The 17,118-nt window shown below is 47.8% G+C and overlaps 1 protein-coding gene across 4 annotated transcripts in view; it reads left to right on the top strand.

Annotated features, from left to right (window-relative positions):
- The window catches only part of RNF145 (ring finger protein 145), a 44,477-nt gene extending 40,585 nt beyond the window's left edge, over positions 1 to 3,892 (top strand). For all 4 annotated transcript variants that reach the window (XM_058815197.1, XM_058815200.1, XM_058815201.1 and 1 more), the window contains exons 10-11: positions 486 to 842; positions 2,343 to 3,892. In XM_058815197.1, coding sequence (XP_058671180.1) covers positions 486 to 842; positions 2,343 to 2,771 — 786 coding nt within the window. In that variant the 3' untranslated portion in view covers positions 2,772 to 3,892. The remainder of the gene's footprint in view (positions 1 to 485; positions 843 to 2,342) is intronic.
- Positions 3,893 to 17,118: the final 13,226 nt, after the last annotated feature.

Here is a 17,118-nt window from a genome sequence, read left to right as displayed (position 1 = left end):
GAATGGAAGTCTGCTTCAAATTGTAAAGCCAGAAGGCTTTTGAGGATGTGTAACTATCATGGTAAAAAGTTTTTTTCCCAGAGTACTCATTTATGTGTCATTACTTAGCTATAACTCTTTGAAATCAATTTGGTGTTTGAAACACAGTAGTATAAACAGAGGAAATGTTTTATACTATAAGTATTTGTTACTACTGGGGCTTTTTATTATTAATTTTTTAATTGCCCATTAAATGCTCAGTGCTATTGTTTAATCAACTCAGCTGTGTTCTGGACTCAGGAAGGTGAAGAAGGGGAAGTACTTGGGAACAAGCTTAAATGCTTTGCAAGAAAGAGCAACTTTTATTTGCCTTGAAGTTCAGCAGCAATTCCACTACTTTGAGTTTGCCTTCTGTGCAGCTTGAGAGCTTTGTGTGGACAGGGCTCAGTGGCCAGCACTGCTCAAGCTCCAGAAAGCTGAGCTCAAGCTCTTGCACTGTGTTACAGGTGCTTGGGACCCTCTTCATTTATGTTCTGTTCATGGTGGAGGAGTTCAGGAAGGAGCCAGTGGAGAACATGGACGATGTGATCTACTACGTGAACGGCACCTACCGGCTGCTGGAGTTCCTGGTGGCTCTGTGTGTGGTGGCCTATGGAGTCTCAGAAACCATCTTTGGGGAGTGGACTGTCATGGGCTCCGTCATCATCTTCATCCACTCCTACTACAACGTGTGGCTGCGGGCCCAGCTGGGCTGGAAGAGTTTTCTCCTTCGCAGGGACGCTGTGAATAAGATAAAATCCCTGCCTGTGGCCACAAAGGAGCAGCTGGAGCAGCACAATGACATCTGTGCCATCTGCTACCAGGTGGGAATGGGAGTGTCAAAGGATTGGCTCAAGTGGAAATACCCCCAGACTAAGTTCAGTCTTCAGCTAATAAAATAAGTGCCTTGAATTATGTGTAATGAATAATACTGCACTCAGTGAGTTACTGGAATCACCCAGTTTTCTGCTTTGTGCAAATTGATTTGGAGTGCTGTCACCAAGATAATTCTTAGGAATGAAGAGCTTGGATGTGCTTAAACTGCCTTTTTTCCTCCAGTTACACAGCAGACTCTGTCCTTAAGCTGCTTTGACACCTCTCATGTTTGGGTTGAGCTGGTCTCAGTAGTAGCAGCAAATGTTCCCTTTCTTCATTACTGGAGGATTAGTGTTAGTGAAAGACAACTTGTTCTTGGTAGCTGATTTGTTACTATTCTGTAGAAGCAGCTCAGTCTCTACAGTCATTGCTACTTCATGTGCAGTGTTAGTTTCGTAGCAGAAACCTAATTATCAAAAGGTTAAGGGTCTTGCTAACATGAGCCAGCAGATGTAAGGACCTTAGACATTAATGCTGAAAGTAATATCTTTATCACACTTCCAGCTCCAGAGTCTCTTACTCTTGAATAGAAATTGTAGTTATGTGTGACAGTGAAAGAATCACCCTAACATTAGTAGTGTGCAGTTAAGTGTGGATTTGGATTGGCTCCAAACTTGATAGAAATCCTTTGAAGAGTAAAACTGCCAGATTGAATGAGAGTGTTCAAAACACCAGACTAGTTTTATGTGGGTCTCAGCTGGCAGAGTTCATGGTGTCACTTCATTTCTGGCGTTGTTACATGTTGTATCTGTTGTTGTGCTGTTTTGAGTTGCTTGATTGTTTCTTGAGCCAGCCAGTCCTATTATTCTCATCCTGAAAAGGTCATGTTTAAGAATATGTTGCAAACAAAGGGTTTTTGCCTCATTTTTAATGCCTGTAATAAAGAAAGCAAGACCTGGCCTGTATTTCAACTATGTGTGTAACAGAATCAATAATGTTGGAAAAGACTCCCAAGATGGAGTCCAGCCTGTGGCTGATCCCCATGGCACTGAGTGCCATGTCCAGGCCTTCCTTGGACCCCTCCAAGGTGGTGACTCCACTGCCTCCTCTCCAATGCCTGACAACCTTTTCTGTGAAGAAATTCTTACTGATGCCCAGAACAACCCTCCCCTGCCACAGCTTGAGGCCATTTCCTCTTGTCCTATTGCTTGATCACTGAGAAAGGAGGCTCAGCCCACCTGGCTGTCCCCTCCTGTCAGGGAGTTGTGCAGAGCCAGAAGGTCCCTCCTGATCCTCCTTTTTTCAGACTGAGCCCTCCCAGCTCCCTCAGCTGCTCCTCATGGGAAACATTGTGGGTGTGAAGGAAGGAACATTCCTTTTCTTGTCTGTGGACTGCTTCTGTCTCTTCTGTGCCTGGTGAACCCATTACAGACATGAAGTGAGAGGAGAGGAATGGGATTACAAATAATTATGTATTTTTTTTCCTCTTTTTTTTGTGTGTCTTTCAGGATATGAAAACTGCTGTAATCACTCCATGTAGCCATTTTTTTCATGCGGGTTGTCTTAAGAAATGGCTGTACGTGCAAGAAACCTGCCCTCTGTGCCACTGCCAACTGAAGAGCCCTTCACAGCTCCCAGGACTGGGACCAGAGCCAGTGCAGCAGCCAAATCCTAGTGCAGAGCAGAGCACCAGGCCTGGAGATGCAGCTGAGCCTGGTGCTGAATGTGACCAGAGGCCAAGTGTGCAGGACAGCCCGAGCAGGGGCCACGATGGACACGAGAGCCCCGAGGCCTCTGCCCAGCCAGGGGACTCTCACAGCATGGACAGTGAGAGCAGCCCCTGTGAGGCCAGCCAGGGAGCAGCCTGTGCTGCAGAACTCACTGCAGCCCCAGAGGGGGGCTCTGCTCCAGATCTGAGGGTTTGTGTCCAGCTCTGAGGCCACAGGGGGTGACGTGGGAACAACACATTGCAGAGATCCACGTTTGACTCAGAAGAAAACCAATCCTTCCACAGCTGTGAAAGAAGCGTAGCTATTAATGCTGGTCAAAATGTAATCTCCCACGCTGATTTTTATGGGCTGCTTGGTAGTGGTAACTCCAGTGAGATGTAGTAGAAATGACTCCAGAAGCTCTCTGAACTGTGGGCATAGGAAGGATGTCTGGGAATAAGTAGCCAGTGCTAGAGTGTTTTCAAGATGTAGCTGAGGGGTGAGAGGAGTGAGGGGTCTGTGAGCTGTTGTGGCCAGAGGCACAGGAGGCTGCCTGGGTTGTGGTCAGGGGGAGGAGTTGCACAGAGCCCTGTCCCAGCTCCTGAGGGGCGCTGGGGGCCGTGAGCTGCCCGTCTCTGGCAGATGGGCACCTCTGGTTGCTGACATTTTTTACGGCACGCAAGCAAAAATCAAAGATGTAACAGCAGTGATGGTACCAGGAGGTGGAAGCACTCTTAATATGTCATGTGTATGCTTTGGGTGTTCTTGGGGCAGTTGCATTTGAATTTATGTAATCTATAGTGACTCTTGACTTTTATGACAGAGTCGTCAATATTTTGATGTATATGAAACTTTTGCTCATAATGGGCACAGTGTGGGCTGCATGAAGTAAACTAAAGCTCTCATGAACACTTTGCCTCTGCAGGAGGAAAGTGGGATGAGTTTTAGGGCACGGATAGAGGCCTTGCAGGACTGTGCTGTGTAATGTTAACCCTTGCAGCTGAATTAAACAGTATTAAACTCTGGCGATATTTGCACTTTGGGAATGAGTACATTATGTGTATGATCAGACTCCGCAAATGCCACTTTTAAAAGCTGTTAATAGGTTTGCACCTTTTTTTCTTTGACAAGGACATGTCCATACTTAAATTTTTACATTCATCATGGCTTCAAGTAGAGCAAGGGACTGGGGTGGGGAAATAGGCGGGAGTAGGGGGCAGGCAATTTTTTTATGTGAATTTTGATATGAAGAGAAATTAGTCACTTATTTATACGATAGGCTTGACTCAAGTGTTTTTCAAAGTCGGTATTCCTAATGTGAAATGTGATACTATTTTATTTTTAGTAGTAAATTTGGATGTAGACTGACAGACATAGCTGAATGTCTTAATAAATTACATTTGAAGATTTTTACACCTGGTTATGTGATTCTTGCACTGGAACTCCACAAGTACATGTTGAGAGACTGGAGTAACAGCCCTCTCTTTCTCCTGATGAGTGAAACTCCCTATGCCTGTGTTCTCCCCCATTTCCATTTCGGTGCTCTGTGTCCTGGTGGTACCTCTTGCTCTCCCCTCTTCTTGTGAACAGATCTTGGCCAATGCAGAACTCAAAGGCTCCTGGAGGCTGTGCCTGCTGCTACTGAGCCCCAGACATACCCCAAATCTATTTCTTCCCCCTGACAGGATGGGAACATCAGTTACACCATCTTCTGCTTCTGTTTCTCAATTTTGTTGTCTATTAATCAGGAATTTGGATTTATCGTGTGCTTTTACTGATCGTCCCAAAACTTTTATTAGCAGCTTGGTGTGTTTGGGGAGGGGAAAAAAAATTGGAGAATATTTTCTTGACCTCTTCTCTCCTTTCAGTCCATGGTCTGGGTCCTGCTCTTGCATGCATGCATTTCTGTGGAATTGAGTCTTTTCTCAAAAGGATGTTTTGTCCATGCCTAAGCTTTCCATCTACATAATTTAGGCTGTTTCCATTCTTGCCACGCTTTACAAGTCTGTAGAGTCGGGAAATGGGGATTTTCAGGGCAGAGCTGTTACAGTATTCTCCTTAGTATGGTGGGAAAAAGGCTTTCCCTTAACTCACAGGATGTGTTTGAAGGATACTCTCCTGAACTCTGCTTGCTGCCCCTGGATGTGGAAAAATAATTGAGTAATGGGAAACTTGGGATGGGATCCCCTCAATCCATGGTAGGGAGGAAGTGTTGGCCAAGTGGGAAGAGTCAGGCTTGGTCAGCCCTGGGAAGGGAGGCTGGAGGGCTCTGTGGGACACACAGGTACCTCAGGTGAGCCCAGGGAAGGGAGGGAGAGGAATACAGGTGTGGGATCACCTGGGGGCAGAGGGCAGGAAGGAGCCACGGGTCCATTCCTATCCCACACTGTCACATCACTTTCATAAGTGCAGGAAGTGGCGTCGAAGAAACAACAACCCCCTGAGCTTTGCTTTCACTGCTGGTGCTAAGGAGCCTTTTGGCCATGGACTTTGCAATTTATAACCTGAATTATTCATAGCTAATTGGTAATGCCAGAGCTGTGGATTTCCAGCAATGTGGGTGAGTGCACCTGGAGGCTCCCTGGGAATCAAGAATCCAGCACCAGGTTCAACAAGCAACTGCCTGCCAGGATGACAGGCTGGAAACGTGGATGTGGCCCTGGAGGGGAGCCTGGCAGAGCAGGAAGGTTTGTGATCTTTCAGGAAAAATGATGCTGCAGTGTTCCCACTGGAGTGACCCACAAGTGACTGATCTGTGCTGGGGAAGGGGCTGCAAGACGTGGAGGCTCAGGGAGCCCTGCGCCCTGCAAAGAGGGGCATGGAAACAGCTCTGATGCTGAAAAAATGGTGCTTAAAGAGGGAAAAGAGAGGAAGGGGAGCAGAGAGAGGCTTGCAGAGCTCACAGGAACAGGGCTTGAAAGGTGAGTTACCTCCATAAGATGCCAACACTTTACAAACAGTTGTAAGAGCAAAGTGGGGTGGAGCGTGTCCAGTGCTGCAGGGTGGATGAGGCACAGCAAACTGGTTGGTAAAATCTGGACTGGAAAATTTAAAGGAAGTGGTGAGTGTGTTCATTTTTTTTTTTTTTTTTTGCTTCATTTTTGGTTTTTGGCAACTCAGAAATGCTGGCAGGATACCATTTTCTGAAAACTAGGGACAGCTATCTTTAGGAGAAACTCAAAAATATGCCTGCAAAGAATGGGGGTGGGTGGGAAATAAATACTGATAAGGCAAGCAGGCCATATCTTGCAGGTCAGGAAGTTCAGGGATGAAGTGAGAACTGCCAAAACTGAGGCCAGCTTAGATCTTGCAGGAGAAATAAACTTGAGCAGGAGGAAAGGAGGGAAGGCTGCTCTGGAGGAATGAAATGAACCGTCTGTCTCAGTGCTCTGTAGAGCATCTGGGCGAACACTCGTGACCTCTGTGCTCTGTCTGGTGCAGAACTCCCTCTTGCACACTGCTTTGAGTCGATTTTCTATTTCTCTGCAGCTGTGCATGAGTAAATGAGAAAAAAATGCTTTTGGAGTGTTTATGGTCAGGGTGTAACTGTAGGCTGAGGCTTGAAATGGTTTTCATGTGGACTCATGATGGTGGTGTGATTGATGAACATTTGGACTCAAAAAGATGCTTCCAGCTAGGTGATATAATGGGAACAGTTGGGGATTTTATGGCTGGTTGGTTTTTTGTTGGGAATAGGAGTGCTGATCACACTGTGTGGTGGTGTGTGTCTAGTCAATCCTATCGGCTGTCCCAGCTCTGGGCTCAGGGAAACATGCATTTACACAAGGTGGGATGGCTCCATGAGGAGAGAAACAAGCATGTGGTGGGAGGTTTGATTTGAAAGCCTCCCTTTGAGCTGCATTGCTCTCAGCTCCTTTGGCTTTTGGCAATTTGGCAGCAGAGGAATCTATTTCCTTCCTTGTTCCTAGTGAAACACTTCATTTATGCCAAGGCTGAGAGTTCTTGAAATGCACAAGGTTTTCCACTATGGGAAAATCTCTTCTTTTGGAGTCTCCTTTTTCTGGGTCTGTCCGTGCACTGATGGCTCTGTTTTTGTTCCCTCTGTTTTTGGACACTTTTTCCTGATTAAATTAAATTTCTACATTGCCTCAACAGTTTTCTAATATAGACAAAAATAATTGGGCTTAAACTGTCTGAATGTTTGAGAACAGTACATTTTTGCTAACTGGCAGGGACAGGCAAGGAGTTTGAATTCAATTGATACAAAATTCAGGTTTTCTCTGGCAAATAAAATACAAGAATAATGATATCACTGTGTAAGCCCCATCTGTCCCACACACACACTTTTGGGGAGAACTGGCCATTTGAAGCATTTTCCGGTTTTGGGAAACATTCAGAATGACAGGAACCAATTGGGGGTGGATCTGGTGTCAGTGGATTTTGTTTGGTGCAGGATGGTGCAGGGCTGGAAGGTCTCAAGGAGGAACAATCCAAGCCCTCTGCAGGTCTGTGCTGCTCCCAGGAGGGCTGTGGAGGTGGCCAGAGATTGGTGCTGCCTTTTTTCCTCCTGCATGTTAAATTTGTATGAAGAGACCTTTAATTTTTCAGCTTTTCAGTGCCTGGAGCTGCTGTCCCTGATTGCTCATTCCAAGCCTTGCCTGTGATGTCGCCCCACAGAAACATTTGTGGGAAAGATTGACAAATACATTTCCCCACTAATCTCCTTGGCTTTGCTGGCATGGAGTTGTCAGTAAATGCAGCCTCAAACTCCATTTCTCTCAGTGTCACAATGCTGAGTGCGGCAGTGTTGCTGGTCCCCATTTTTGTGACATGCATGTGCAGGCACATTGAAGATCACAGCTCACAGCCCCACACACCAAAGACACCACTTTTCTTTCTGACAATGCCTGTTTCTGTTAATTATGGCTGTTTTACCCCCTGGATCCTGCTGGATGCCCAGGTGTGGTGGCTTCTCTCCTTGGGGCAGCCCTGCTGTGCCTGGGAATGCTGAGTGCCAGTGTGGAGAGCCTGGCCAGGGAAATTCCATCCCTTTTCATAAGGGAAGTTGTGATGCAGCTGATAAACCACACAGCAAATGCATTCTGTGGCTCTAAGGTATTGGTTATTCTCTCTCAAAAAAAAAAAAAAAAAAAATACTTTTAAAGAAAACCTTGCCTGTACACTTGGTGAGCTCTCTACAACCAAGAAGCCCAAATGTCGTTTTCCAGAGGGTTTTTCCTTCTCCTTTTCCCTGGCAGAGAAGAGGATGAAGATGGCAGAGTCAGGAGGAAAAGGGAGGCTGGGAAGGGGAGAAGCAGGGGCTGGGTGCTGGCAGCTCATTAAACGACACTCAGAGAACTTCTGACACCCACACCTAAGGGAGACCATCCCGGTTAAAGAGAGAAAGCACAGTAAAAAAATAATTTAAATACATAACCAACACAAATTTAAAAAAAAAAAGGGAAAAAAAGATTTCTTTGTGTTACTAGTAATTAGACACAAATTTCCCCAGTAGCTGCCATTTCCTGGAGGCTTACAATCCACATCCTTAAATAAATCTGGTAGCTGAAACACCCTCAGCTAACAGCACAGCCAAAGACCAGATGAGCTGCAGAATTTTGCAGCAACAGATGTGAAAAGCCCAGGTCTGCAATGTGGATAAATTACTTCATTCCTAGGAATTTTAAAATGTAAAAACTGACTTAATTGGATTAAAATAATCAATTGAATAGGTATCTGGTATTTATAAATGAAATTATATACAGTTTCTTAATTGACCATAGTCTGAGTTTTCTTTAAATTGATTGTTCCCTTCTAGCTTGGGGAAAAAATGCCAGCTGGAATGCAGAGAGATTAAGTTTTATTTATTTTCCTTGCTAAGAGCCACATTGTGCAATTTAAAAGGAAATGTCCTTGAAAGATGGGTTCCTTTGTAAACTGTTTCAGCCCTTGTTTGTTTTCAGATGGAAATTAATTTCTCAAAAGCCCTCCGTGTTAGAAAGTACGTGTTGATAAGTAAAGGAAAATGAAAAATTGTAACCTGCTAAAATACATCTTGTTTTTTGAGATAAAAATCTTTGCATGGATGTGGCTGAGTTTGGGATACAGCTGATCTGGCCAAAGGCTGGTAATGATCTCCACCAGCACAGGTGGAAGGAAACAGTCTGTGGGTGAGAACCTCAAACACAATGGTGGAGTATTTCTACAATTGTTCATTATGCTTTGATGTGCTAAAATATTGATTTTAAGCGAGTGTGGCAGCTCCTTGTTGAGCTGGGGGCTCTGGGTGAGCCTTCCCTGTGCCCAGCTGTGGCAGGGAGGGTGCACTGATGCTGTCGGGAACATTTTCACCGAAAATAGGCCTGTTCTCAGCAGGAAACACAAGGCTGATTCTCCTGGGGTTTATCAGGTGGGTCTGTCCGTGCACTGATGGCTCTGGGGTTGTTCCCTCTGTTTTTGGACACAGCTGTGCTCCATATCCAGCTGCGTTTGGGGATTGGGCTGCGCTGGCTCCTCCGGCTCCTCTGATGTTCTCTCTCACTCTGTGGGATTTCTCTGGGCATCCTTTATGAGGCTCCAGCTCTCCCACGCCTGCCCTGCAGGTGTTTGCAGCACACCTGGATGGAGGCACGGCCCGTGCAGCGGAGCTCTCGCTTCCCTGGGAGCCGGGGGCGCTTCCCGGAGGGCTGGATCCTGTCTCGGGTGCCAGAGGTGAGCGGGAAAAGGCAGGAGGAGGAGGAGGAGGAGGAGGAGGAGCCGGGTGGGAGCCGGTGCCGGCGGCGGCCGCGGCGGGGCAGTGCGGGACCGGGGCCGGGAGCTGTACAGGGTGAAGAACAGAATATTGCTATTCCCATTGTTGCTACTACTATTATTACTATTATTTCTAATATTGTTATTATATTATTATTTTTATTTTTATTTTATTATTATTTCTATTGTTGTATTGTTATTCTATTATTTCTATTATTATATTAGATATGTTATTATATAATGTATATTATATTATATATCATATATTATATATTATGTATAATATATAATATATTATATACATTATATATATTAACTATGTTATATATTGTTATTCTATTATTTACATTATTTCCATTATTTTTATTATTTCTATTATTGTTATTCTATTGTTATATTGTTATTCTATTATTTCTATTATTTCTATTATTATATTATATTATATTATATTATATTATATTATATTATATTATATTATATTATATTATATTATATTATATTATATTATATTAATTATGTATAATATATAATGTATAATATATATTATATATTATATGTATTATATATAAACTATATAATATATTATTTTCTATTATTTTCTATTATTTTCTATTATTATTTCTATTATTTCTATTATTGTTATTCTTCACCATCAAAATCGACAGCAGAGCTGCTCTGGCTCATTCCAAGGTGCTGATCCACTGCCGAGTTTGCTGGAAAATTGGGGTTTACATTCACAGGGCATCACAAATCTGCTTTGGTACTGGTACTTTTCTTTCAGCTTGGAAGAAAAGCATTTTTTCTCCACTTTTCTCCACTTTCTTAAAAACCAGCACAGAGAGATTCTGCTCTCAGTGACAAAGCTCTGAGGGGCCACAAAGACAATTCCTTCCTTTGGAGATTCCTGCAGATAACGATTTGTATGATAGAAATAATTTCATTTGGGTCAGGATTTCCGCTCAGTAAAACCCAGGGGTATTCTGAGAACTGCTTGGATTCTGGTGAAATCCCACTGGATGCCACTCAACACTGTCCAGCTGCAATTATGGGGTCAGATATTTTCCCCTCTTCCCTTAGCAGAGGATTTGAAAACTGGGATGTGCAAGCACAGGCCACTGTCACATACTCTGATGGGAGCCTGCTCTGCAGCGCCTTCAATACAATATCTTTTGCCTTCTTGCATAAATATTTTAATTACTAATTTGCTGGTCTCATTTAACACAGATTTGGCATTTATCATTTGAATTTAAACTTGTTAAAATTGATGATTTTCTTGGCTACCTATGTTAATAATTTAAAGGGAAAGCTCATTATTAAATTATTATGGGTAATTATTTTGTAACTGGTGTGGAAATTGTCATTTCTGCAGCCTTAAAAAATCCTGGAAGGAAGCACACGTGGATCAATATGGATCAAATCCCAGGAAGTGTAAAGATGAACAGGAATAAAGTCTTATATAGAAATGTCATACAGATGGGGGTAAACACTAAAATAGAGGATTATTTTCTACACTTGCAGCTACAAAGGTTTGGAGGCTGCTGATTTCAGTGGGTCAGTGCTGAGCTTTCCTGGGTAGAAAACCACTCCTGCTCTGACCCTGTGAACGCTGCTGAGATCCCTTTTTCCCCCTGTGGCTCCAGAATTCCCATCCCTGCCAGGTGTTTGTTCTGCAGCTTCTGTTCCCGTGTGTTTTTGCAGGTCCCCATCCCAGCAGCCTCCTCCATCCCTTACACGTGTTGTGTTTCCTGGTGGCACAGTTTAATTCCCTTTAAACGGGTGTTTTTAGGTGCCGGGCGTGTCACTGATGCCTCCAGCATCCCCCAAATTCCCGGGATGCGCCCGGCGCTGCCCGCAGCTGGAATCGGCCCCGGCGAAGCTGCGGAGAACAATGAGGAGAGCGGAGCGCCCTCCCCGCTCCCACCAGATGGCCCTCACGCTTTTCCCATTTCCCTCAAGCCTCTGGAAAGGCTCTGCAAGCTCCGGGATGCGAATCCTCCCCTGGATCCTGCCGGGATCAGCCTGGGCTCGGGGAGATGCTGGGACAGACACCCCCGTCTCTGAGTGCCCCTGCCCTGGGCTGAGCCCGCAGAGCGGCCCCGAGGGGCTCCGGGGGGTGCAGAGCCGGGTCTGGAGGCTGAGCCGGACCCTGCTCCTGTGTGCCACAGACCCGTCCCAAATCTGCACCTGGGCTCTGCCTGTGCCTCCCTCTCACGGCAGCCTTTGCCTCTCAGCACTTGCCAAATTCTGTAAAAGTTTTGCACTTTTAAAAAGCAAGGAGCAGCCTGGGAAGTACAGAATCAGGCAATAATTTATTTTTCTGTTGATATGGGGGAAAAAAAAAACCCAAAACAACAACCATTTTAAAAGGACATTTACTAACTTCTCACCCGTCACCTTGATATTTGAGTTTCAACTTTATGTTGGTGTTATAATATTGAGAAACTCAAACAGAACTTCTCAGCTTGCAAAATTGCGAATTCCTGAATTCTGGCACGAGTTCCAGCCAGCTCTTGATCCCGGATTTCCCGATGTTTGCATCTCCCCCTCGTGCCAGCATCATTGTCCCTCTGAGAGCAGTCCCGGATCCGGCTCTCTCCTCCCGGGCTGTGCTGGGAGCGTTGCAGGGACTGAGCAGGGGATTTGTTTGTGCGCAGGAGGTGCTGCCCAGCCCTGTCTGCTCTAAGCTGTTCCATCTGCATGGCCCCATCCTGACCTTGATCCACCGTGGGGCTGTGGAGCGGCTCCTTCCCCTCGCTGCCTTCTCTGTCGGGATTAGCTTTAAGGGGCTGGAGCTGTTGAAGGGTTTTCCTACTGATAAATGGATCGAGAGCCATATTTTCATCTCAGGCCATCAAACATTCATCAGATGCTGCTGGTCATTACCGACAGAGCCAGGGCTGAACTCGTGACCCCGCAGTAAAAGGTCCCATTAGCAATTTCCTTAAACTGTCAGGTCGTGGCGCGACACAAATGAAATGCAATGGGATTGTTTTTCTTCCCCAGGTAAAGGCAGTGGGCTTCTGCCCGATTTTCATTTACTGCTCTGTGCCACCAAAACACTCTGGTAGAGTCTTTGTGCTCCCACGTGAGAAATTTGAAGAAATATGAAGGTGGGATGCAGGGCAGCTCCTGGTCCCACAGGCCATGCAGTTGTCACCTGTCCCCAAAAACTGGAGAGCTCCAGTGGCAAATCCCATCCTTAGAGTGCCAGGCATAGTACACACCCCCTGTGCCAACGCAGATCCAGGCTGTGCCTGTGCTGCTCTCTGTAAGCAATAGAGGCAGAGACTGACAGGCATTTAGGAAAGCTTCTCTGGCTCACATCACACTCTACTGTTCTTTTAACCAGCAATTTTTGTATCCGAGTTCTTTCTCTCTCCGCAGAATCATTTGAAGAAATAATGTGTGAGGGGGGAAAAAAATTACCTCTGGCAGTCGTGTTATAATGGCTCTGGTGCTGACAGCCCTTTGGGAACAGTGGCAGCAGCAGGGTAAGTATATATGACATCTTTGTAGTGATAAAGAAACAAATAAATGTTCCCATTAACACTCCATCAGGTCAACAGCTATTCCAAACCAGCACGGCGCTGGAGGAGCTGCCTTGATTCATATCAGCCCAGACACACTCCTCCTGCAGCACATCTTCTGCAAGGCACATAAACCAGGGCTCCTGCTCTGGCCAGGTGGAGTCATTAAAGAATCAGTGAACTTTTTACAAGTTGCTTGAAATGCCCTGGCCTGAGTCCAGCCCCGGTGCTGCTGCTGTGTCTGTTTAACAGTTCCTCCATCACGCCACGACAATGGCTCTGTTTCAGAGCTGGAGGAAGTTGTTTCTCCATCCATCCATCGTTTGTAGCACATTTTGGGAGGCTTCTGAACGCTTCCCTTCCTGAGCCCTGCAGTGAGACCAGGGGGATGTGAGCCCTGCCAGGGGAGGCTGCTGGGGAAGCAGGAGCAGCATTTGTGCTCATCCATAATGGATGTGTGTGCATATGGAGCAAACACTCGTGCACACAGATGCCTGCTCAGAGAGCAGCCCCTTCAAAGTCAGCAGGGGCTGAGCTTCACCAAGGACCACCATGTCCCACCCCCAACATGAGGGTTAGTTAATGAACAGCAACTTCCAAAAAAATTCCGTGTTTAAAAACATTTAAACATGCCTTACCTCTGCTGAAATGCAGATTTCAAAACAGGTACAAACTTTCTAACTAACACAAAATAACCCAGAGTTCCCAATGAGTTCTTTCCTTCCTGTGTAACCAGCACTGTCCAGTTGTTCCTTTACCAGAATTTTCTTTTTCACACAGGTTGGATATTTTTTAAAAAAGGCCCTGAGAAGGAACATGAGGAAAATCCAGGTTGGAGTCTTTGGTCTGCCTCGAGTGACAGAGATCCTGGACAAAGATGAGAACAAAGAAATCCCCTGATCTGGATCAACAGAGCCAAGACTTGAAGTTCAAGTTGTCCAAACCTCTGGAAAGTCAAGCTAAATGTGAGTGTCTCTCTGTATCTTAAACTTCATTGCAAGCAAAACACTCCCATGCTGTGCTCAGGTAAAATCTCACTGCTCAAAGCTATGCCTGTGGCTCCAGCAGAATTCTGAGCCAGATGATGACCTTAGTTCTGTTTCTGCTGAAGGCACAGGACCTTCTGATGTTTACAGGAATGCCGGTGGAAACAGATTTCCAAATGGTCAGCCCAAAAAGAGCAGCCAAATCCCAAACAATCCAGTCCTAGACATGGAAATCTTCATGCTTGCAACCCAGCAAGTGTTGAATATCCAATTCCCCATGTGGGAAATTGCCTGGGATTTTGGAGGGCACCCTTCAAAAGAGCTTGTGCACCTTTAAGTCGAAATCCCAAGATGCAAAGTCCTCAGAGTTTATGAAAGTGTTTAAAAGCAGATATAGATTCCAGAGCCACTTAAATACTTCTGATAATATTCAGTCTTGATTCAGCAAAGCGTGTGACAACTTTAGTAGGTATTTAAATCCATTCCATGTAATGTGCTTAAACTCATCCTCTCAGAGGGAGGGAAAGCCTGCCTCTGGATTTCTGCCTTCACTCCTCAATGGGAGACAAGTACTTCCCTCTCCCTGAAGCCAATAGCAGTTGATTAGATGTTTAATGCTTTGCTGAACTCACAATGTAAAAATCATAGCAAGGCTCTGTGTGATAAAATAACCGTAATCTGTCCAGTGGCTGCCAGCATAAACAAATAAATACAGGCTACACTTAAATGGAAGGCAAGCTAGTGTGGGTACTGCAGGGAACCAGAATCCTGCTCAGGGCCCCATCCAGCCTGGCCTTGAACGCTCCCAGGGATTGATCCACGGCTTCCCTGGGGGCTGCACCCTCCGTGCTCGGAGGAGCATTTGCTGTCAGACCCGGGAACGGGAACGGGGCTCTCCCGGTGCCGGGATGCCGGGGGTGGGAATGGGGGTTGTGAGAGCCGCTTTTCTCCCCGGGATGCTCTCCTGGGCATTGCCCCCCCTCGGGACCGCTCCCAGTGACCGCCACCCTCCCGGGATGTCCCGGCATATTGCACCTCGGGACAGTCGGTGCCCTCCGGGATCTCGGCTCCTTCCCAACCCGGGGATCGCCCCCCCGCCCCGGGTCACCTTTTCCCCGAGAGCGACGCCCCCCGGGATCCTCCTCCCCTGGGATCGGACCTTCCCATGGGATCCCCGTCCCCCGGGACCTTCCCCCAAGCATCTTCCTTCCCCAAGACCCCATTTCCCCATGGGATCCCCCTCCCCCGGGACCCCCTTCTCCATGGGATCACCCTTACCCCACGGGATCCCTCTTTCCCACGGGATCCCCCTTTCCCGGGACGCCCTTACCCCACGGGATCCCCCTTTCCCGGGACGCCCTTCCTCATGAGATCCCCCTCCCCCGGGACCCCCTTTCCCATGGGGTCCTCCTTCTCCAGGACCCCCTTTCCCACGGGATCCCCCTCCCGGGCTCGTTCCTGTTCCCGTTCCCGTTCCCGCGGTGCCGGCGGGGGCGGTTCCCGGCGCGGCCGCCAGGTGGCGCTGTGGGCACGCGGCGCGGCCGCCCCTGTTCCTCCCCCCCCCAGTCCCCAGTCCCGGGGTCTCGGCTCCACCGGGGGGACCCGCCCCGATCCCCATCCCTGATCATCATCCCCGATCCGCCCCGATCCCCATTCCCCATCCCCGATCGCCATCCCTGATCATCATCCCCGATCCGCCCCGATCCCCATTCCCCATCCCCGATCGCCATCCCTGATCATCATCCCCGATCCGCCCCGATACCCATTCCCCATCCCCATCCCCGATCCCTCCCCGGGCCCCGGGAGCGCAGCTGGGCTTCCCTCCCTGTGCCCCTATACCCCATCCTAGCCAGGGGTAACCCCAAGGGAGGCAGGATGAATGAAACCTTTCCATCTGGGTCACCTGCTACTACTGCTTCCTTGTAGCAGAGGTGAAAGCGGGGTGCTGTCACCATCAAGTAGTGGACAGGTCCTCTGCTGATCCCAGAGGCATCCAGGCTCTCTCCTGAACAGGACTATTCTATTCAGCCAGAGTATTTCATCCCAATTCCCAGTTCTCTGAGCCTTTGCTCCTCTTCTCCCCAGGAGCTAGCCAGGTAGGAAGAATAAAGCACCCCGAGTAGGTGAACAGTGCCATCACCTGGCAAGGCAGACATGGGATTTATCTGTGCATGGCAAATCTTTGGATCAGCACAGGAGCCTGTAAGGAAAATAATTATGGAAAGCATTTTCGCTGGGGATGACAGGAGTGAATTCCAAACCCTCAGAAAAGTGCAGGTATGAGCTCAACACCTGAGTGCTCTGCTTTCAGTCCCACCTTGAGAGGAGAGGCTGCCCTTCCCTTTCCCCCATTGTCACAGCTCAGGTCAGTTGTTCCTCTGCCTTCTCCCAAGAGGGGCAGGAATAAGCGTGGTCCCTTTGAGGGGGGCTCATCCAGCTGCAAAGGTCAGGGATGAGGGACCAGAAGGTTTTCTGTCAGAAATTCCCATTTCCAACTGCTCCTTCCCTCCCTTGGGGTCTGGGCAGAGGGAAGCAAGGCCTGACTGTCCCCTCAGTGCTGGGAGCAGCAGGGCAGGAGAGGAAGGGCTGGAGGCAGGAGGAGGGAGTTGTCCTGGATAAACTCCAGGTCAGGGGTGAGAGGAGCCTTGGGCTCACTTGGAAACGGCGTCAAGGCAGGGGAGAGGCCTTTCCCCAAGCAAGAGAGACTCCTGTGCTCTGGGTCCTCTGTCTCCTCCCTCACAGAAGTGACGTTTATCCTCCAGAGTGAGGTCTCCTTCCATGGCCCCCTTGTTCAAAGGCCTCAAAGCCGCTCATTCCCCAGGAACCCTGTTTGTTCCTACATAGGATTAGCAAGCCAGGGCCAGCCTTTCCCTCCTCTGCTTCCATCCCTGCTATCTGTCATGACCAGGGACACTGTGGCCACGTCCCAGTGCTGTCTCTGTGCTGCCAAGTCCCACTCCTGGCTTTGTGCTGCTGGCCAAAATTCACGGCTCAACCCTGCAGCTCTTGCTCACTTTGGGAGCTTCCTCACCTCTGGGAGCAAATCACAGCCTGCAAGTCTGAGTGTGTGTTTCATTCTGTGTAGAGAGCATTTGAGCCAGGCTTGCAGGGAGCCCTCACTGCAGCGTGCCCCAGCCTGCTCCTGCAGCAGGAGTGAAGGGCTGGCTCCCAGCACTGAGGGTTTCCCTGTGCAGGCTGTGCAGGGTCCTCCAGCCCTGTTTGCCCTGCTGAGGGAAGGATGGGCCCAGCTTCCCACAGGAATATGCTGCAGCCTCCCAGCAGGCTGGCAGTGATCTGTGTGCTGCTGCAGTCCCAGTGGGGTGGTGCTGGTCCAGGGAGCAGAACCAGGCA

The sequence above is a fragment of the Ammospiza caudacuta genome, chromosome 16 (assembly GCF_027887145.1).
Source record: "Ammospiza caudacuta isolate bAmmCau1 chromosome 16, bAmmCau1.pri, whole genome shotgun sequence".
Taxonomy (NCBI): domain Eukaryota; kingdom Metazoa; phylum Chordata; class Aves; order Passeriformes; family Passerellidae; genus Ammospiza; species Ammospiza caudacuta.
This window is presented reverse-complemented; position numbering and strand designations above follow the sequence as displayed.